This window comes from Rhipicephalus microplus, chromosome X (genome assembly GCF_043290135.1).
Source record: "Rhipicephalus microplus isolate Deutch F79 chromosome X, USDA_Rmic, whole genome shotgun sequence".
NCBI classification, from domain to species: Eukaryota; Metazoa; Arthropoda; class Arachnida; order Ixodida; family Ixodidae; genus Rhipicephalus; species Rhipicephalus microplus.
In genome coordinates this window covers 344265251-344271250 of record NC_134710.1, presented here as the reverse complement: position 1 = coordinate 344271250, position 6000 = coordinate 344265251, and the positions used below count along the sequence as shown (strand labels likewise).

Genomic DNA, 6000 nt, shown 5'->3' with positions numbered 1-6000 from the left:
CGCCATAATGACGCCTCGCATTGAGGACACAGTGTCTAGAGAATATGTAGAGGTTCTTCCGCGTGCCGTGCCATGTGCTTGGACGTAGGTGTACGAATGGTTTCTAATGGTTGCTCAAGAACGTAATGCATTCGTTTTGATATCTGTGTTTCTAGAGTCAGATGTGAGCAGCAGACCAGCAGAATTGTGAAGTAATTCATGAATAACGTACAGGGTTATGTGGAACACGTTTTTATTTCTTGCATCAACACATGACTATATACAAAGGCTTAATGAGCAAGAAAAATATCATGACTACAAGTTTCACTCTTAGTGAATAATCGTAATGGAATGACAGCATGTTCGTACGCACTAATGAGTCCATCAGAGTATATGCTCAGAACTTGTCGCTTCTGAACTCCAAAATTGTATTATCAGACCACAAAAGTGAAGGCTGTGATGACTATGCTCTTCTTCGTGAGCTTGTCAAAACTTGAGTTCGTACACGAGTTTATACCGACTTCTTGAGTACTTGTGCTAGCGCTTGTCACAATATTTTCTTGTACGCATTAGCTCTACGCGCACATACATGTTTCTTTTCACAAATGAAGCCTTTTCTTTAATTAAGTGTTGATTAGTTATTGCGTAAAGCAGGCCACTCAACGAGTATGCGTATGTTTTTTTTTTTTTGCTTCAGGCCAACACATGTTTGACGGGACATCTTTTCTAGGCGAAAGACCGCCAACGTGTGCTGTGCGTCGGTGACAACAAGTATTCAGTGCTTTCAGTAGGTATATGCTGTAAGGCAAGCCCTTAAAGCAGGCATCAGGGCAGGCCGCAATACACCTCTAATTGAATATACACATCACAAATGTCTGAAGCATGCGGTTGCGCTGCGTGAATGCGGCGTCGTCGGCTCACTGGCGCTGGCGTTTCACTCTTGCGATCATGGGCCGCCATCCTTCTATCAATACCTTTTGTAAGATCCTCTCCATTCAAGCATACTCAGGTACCATCAGCCCTGGCTTGTTCCCGTTATTGCCGCTGTTGCCGCTGCAGCAGCACTTGCTCTTTCCTGCGCGGCCATATGACGGAACCTCCTGGGTAGCCGCGTTCCGTCTCCTGACTTCAGTTTCCGGGCAAGTACAGCTTCCCTGGAGACGGTCTTGAGGTCATACGCCTGGCCGAGCTTGGCCATGATATCGATGAACATGGTGCTCATGTTGAGCTTCCATCCCAGCTCGCTGGTCGAATAGTCCCAGGGAAATGTGTGGTGGAAATTGTGGAAGCCCTCTCCGACGGCGACAAACGACACCCAGGGAGCCTCGGTCGGGGAGATGCTCTTGTCAAAAGGCTTGTTGCCCCACAGGTGGGCGAAGCTGTTAACCGACCACGTGAAGTTGAGTGACAGGATGAGGCGCAGCATGGTAGCCGTGCAGAAGGCGTTCCAGTATGACTCGCCCCACAGCAAACCAGGGATGACGGTGGGCAGTACGAAGGAGAAAAGTAACACCAGCCACATGTAGTACCTGCGCACGGAAGGTGGACACGTGAAAATGGGAAACAAATGATGAAAATGGTGGTTGCGGGGCCGCAGAGAAAAGGAATAGAAATACCACTTAACGGACATACATTAAGTGTTCCCGTTAGCCATTACATGCATCACGCATGAAAGGGGCGCGTATATACATCCTGCGGCATAATTTTGATTAATGTCGCTTTAAAGCAGTGAAATTCGGGTAGAAAAGAATTAGTCTGTATGCCGTGGACTAAAATTGCTGGGATTTCGGACGCTAGTTTACGCCCTCTGCTTCATTTATGTTTACATGTGCCTTTGAATGACAAATCCTGAGTTTTGAATTTTTTGAAAAGATCGACCATCATTTAGTAAATGCGTCGATGCGAACCTATCTACGCAAGCTGCAACCGCCCCTTTATTTATGGCAGATCGTTCACGACTCCTGAAACTGTGCGTTTGTGTAGTTGACAAACGAATCAAATCTTTGTCTTCCTTAACTGTTTTCAGCTCTGCCGGAGTGGAATAATATGCATGCATACCCACGAATACCACGGTGGTATGTTTTCTGGCTATTCGTTAATTAGGCTCGCCGCGTTGTCAGACAAGGTAATTGTCGTTAACGTGCACGAAGAGCTCTGGCCTGAAAAATGATACTTTCTGGCTGCGTGCAATAATGAAAACAGTGCAATAGTGCACTGCGTGCAATAGTGCGTGCAATAGTGTTGAAGATTGATATAGGTTATGTTGGCAGAGCATGCTGCAATTGGCTCCGACAACATTAAACTGTGGTTCAACGCTGATGTTCGATTCAACCTAAAAATCCAGAATTTCTAACCAATTAAAGAAGAAGCTGCGAGACCTATAATATTAATAATTGAGAACATATAGAGAAATAAAAGGGAAGACACTGAAGGAGGGAACTTCGGCTAGTCAGTTGGTCATTATCTCAACATTGTTGCAACCAGAAGTGGCCATTGTCTCCTGTGAAATGCTTTGGGATACGAATCGTCTTACGAATGCAGTCTTGCTTCATCAGTGAGGACGATACGATCTGTATGAAGAAAAACCGGAACCAGACGCTACTGTGGAGCCTACCCATATTTTCATCTCTTGTACACTAATTTAATCTCCCAAATGCTCTTTTCATCTCATATAAATAATTTTACTCCCATATATATATATATATATATATATATATATATATATATATATATATATTTCAAACTCTTGGATATTATCTCCACTGTGGGAGACCATAACCAAATTTTATTCATTTCTACGTGGGCTGGCGTTTGTATATTCCCTTTATATAACAGTACACCTAAGTTTCCCTTATTAATGGCTGGAAGAGTCTTTTGTTTGATGCAAACCTAGTAATCATGCTCAAGCAATGCGTTCTTTTAGGCGTTCCATGCTTCATTCTTTGTTTTTATATATTTATTTATTTTTGCTTTTTTAGATGAAGTAGCCCATTTTATGAAGCCCTCATGTGTACACAGAGAAACTTCCCTACATGGCCCGCGCCCGCGAATTCGCCTCTGAAGCACCATTTTCAAGTAGGAAAGGACGTCGGGAAATTGAAACACTGACGGATAAATTAAGTGCGAAAAAAATCTATGAAAAGAAACCGAGTGGAAGCATAGAAATCGCAAGCGAAACACTAAATGTTGGCTTCCTTGTGTATACCGAAAACAACGGCGCCCCTCTCATTCTCGGTGGCACACTTTTTTCTCCATGGTGGTTCGAGCGACCTTGGCCCAGAGGAAGACGCCGTATAACCCGCTTGCTAGCGCGATTTTTTTTTTATATGCGCTCGGGTTCTTTTACTGTGTTTTTTCTGCTCTTTTCATCACCCGGCATCTATCGCTTCGTGCCCGAATGAGCCATATCGTAATAGTTCTAAAACTCTGTACCGTCGTTTTCAGCGTTCTTGCGTCTCTAAAAGAGTCCACAGGCGCCTTTTTCTAACTCTTCGCGCATGCACTTCGCGCGGGAGTTTCATACGTGTCTCCTTGAAACTAGACGGGAAAAGACGCGGTCAGCCGGGCGCACGTCGTCTTTCATCGCGCCCTGGCGGAAATTCACTTCAAATGACGGCTGCGTTACAAGGAGATGAGCAGATTTATGCATGTGGAGGAGCACCTGTGCATCACTGCTGAATACGTTTATTCAGTACCCACAAAAGCTACCATGTAACTTTGCTACACCCGAACTATATTCTGTGTGTGGAAGTTCAAATCCACGGCGACTATGAAATGCTTTAATGATTGTCGACAAGCTTCACCTATATCTGCGAGCAGTGCTTGCGTCATGCTTTAAAACGCTCATTTCAAGAAAGAAGCCTTAAGATTATTGCTTTTTGCCTTGCACCCATGTGACCATACGCTTGTCAAGTGTTCTAATGAGTTCATGTTTCGCTTCGTGTTCCTTTTGAGACAATCTTCATTAAAGGCAGACGTTCAGGGGAAGATGGAAGCTTTAAGAGAAGAAACATTCTTGAACTCGAAATATCGCTCTAGCCAACGTTTCCACAAGAAGTCTTGTTTTCATTAAGATTGCAATCTGCCTATTTCAATGTTGTCGCCTGGAAGAAAACAAGACCGCTTAAGGAGACGTTGGCTCTAGCGATGTCCCGCATTTTAAAATTGATGCCGATGGCAACATGACTTCATGGCTTCTCTCAAAGGTGATCTCGAAACCGCACTAGTGGACCTATATATGTGGTAATTTAGATTTCCATTATATGTTCTAGAATATTTAAATTTGTCTTTGTGGTTGCCGTTGTTTTCGTACACAGTTGCGGCAGTTTTTTACCCTTCCGCTACTCAAGACCAGCTGGATCCACAATAAATGCCCAACAATACATAATAACTACACTATAGCAGCGGATCAACACTATATGCAATATTTACAGCCCAGCAGTGGAGGCCGGCTGGGAAATTCTTGTAGAGCATTTTTCGTGCGGCATGCTCCGATTGCGCGCCGCTCTCGGAGCCAGGTTGTTGCAATCTGAGCTCGTTCAAAATGAAAGAAGTGTTTGGGGGTGCGGCCGTTGAGCTATGCTGATTCATTTTCAAGTGTTCTTTTTCGCTTCAGCAGATAGAGGAATAAACAATTCAAAACGTGCTCAAAGCCTAAATTTTGTTCCCGAAAGCACTTCATTCGTGTAACTGAAATTACAAATTGGCGCCCACCTGTGTGCGCGAGTGGTACGTACGCGCCGGTACAGCACCGTTCAGAAAAAAAAATGTGCTTGTTCTCCGTATTTTTGTGAAATAAAGCATTTCGATTCGCTATTGTGTGTGGTAGCGACTACGCGTAGCAGCATAGTGCCTCTAAGTCACGTTATTCCGACGAAGACCACATCTCGCCGAATCGGCAGTGGACCCGCTGAATCGATAGTGGACCCGCCTAGAAGTAAGCCAACCCCCCCCGTGTGGGGCTTCCAAGCATCGAATACTGGAGAAATAATGGCACTTTCTGTGGTTGAATGTTGTGAAAACCTACCTCTGAACAATTAAAAGAAAGTTTTCAAGGGCGAAACTCCTAAAGATCTGTCCATCCCTTGTTGGTATATACGTAATCACCTATAGTTCCGCCTTTGCGAACTGCCCACTACTTCGTTCTTGCAAACATCCCACTACGACCCATCACCAATCCACCATTTGATGTAGTGATGTAGTGGATGATGTAGTGGGTAATATTCGCGGATTGTTCATGGTTTACAAATGAAAACCTCCAGTACTTCGCCCCACTCATTATGATTCACTCCGTGGATATGCTGTGATTTTTTTCTTGTATTTTGCAAAAAAAAAAAACGCCTTTGCCTGATGTTTTAGATGTTTAGAGATACCTAGATTCATGTGCGAATAATAAATTTAATATGTTTTTATTGTTTTGGCTGCAAAATTTTGTGAGGAAAAGGTTAACGCGTATATACCCCCCCCCCGCAAAAAAAGCAAGAAAAAGTGCGTTTTTGAGTACATTTTTTGAATGTATCTACAATGCTGCCACTAACTTACAACCTAGTTGCCGCTCTGATTAACCGTGTAAAACAGGCCTTTGGAATTTTTCGCGCTTATCACCCCAGCTTTGTGCCAGCCTCCCATTTTTTGATTAGCATAAAACAAATCCAGCGTGACACTTACTAATCCCCTATACATCAGTACCAGTACCAGTAACCAAGCAATTCATTATAATGCTGTATTACTGAATAACGAAGGCGTACCGGGACATACTTCAATGCAAAAGTGATAGGAATACTTCATTTCCTTTTGGTATCGACGTACGTTTTCTGCCTCAAAGCAAACGCTTTTTTTTATACGAAGAGCATTGAAAGGTACGCTGAAAGGTACGAAGAGTCGGCTATTACGCCATCGTGGTATGTTTGCTGTTTTTCAACAGTGAAGGTTTTATATATTTGAAGTAAACAGCCGGAGTTCAGAATGACATAATTATCGCGCTTTACAATCAATGCATGCTCAAAAGGAAAAGGATAAACT

General features: G+C 43.5%; 1 protein-coding gene across 1 annotated transcript in view; it reads right to left on the bottom strand.

The window, feature by feature from the left end:
- Window positions 1–204: 204 nt before the first annotated feature.
- The window catches only part of LOC119161163 (acyl-CoA desaturase-like), a 73996-nt gene continuing 68200 nt past the window's right edge, over window positions 205–6000 (bottom strand). The window contains exon 6 of the mRNA XM_037413514.2: window positions 205–1508. Within this exon, the coding sequence (XP_037269411.2) occupies window positions 995–1508 (514 nt within the window). The 3' untranslated portion in view covers window positions 205–994. The remainder of the gene's footprint in view (window positions 1509–6000) is intronic.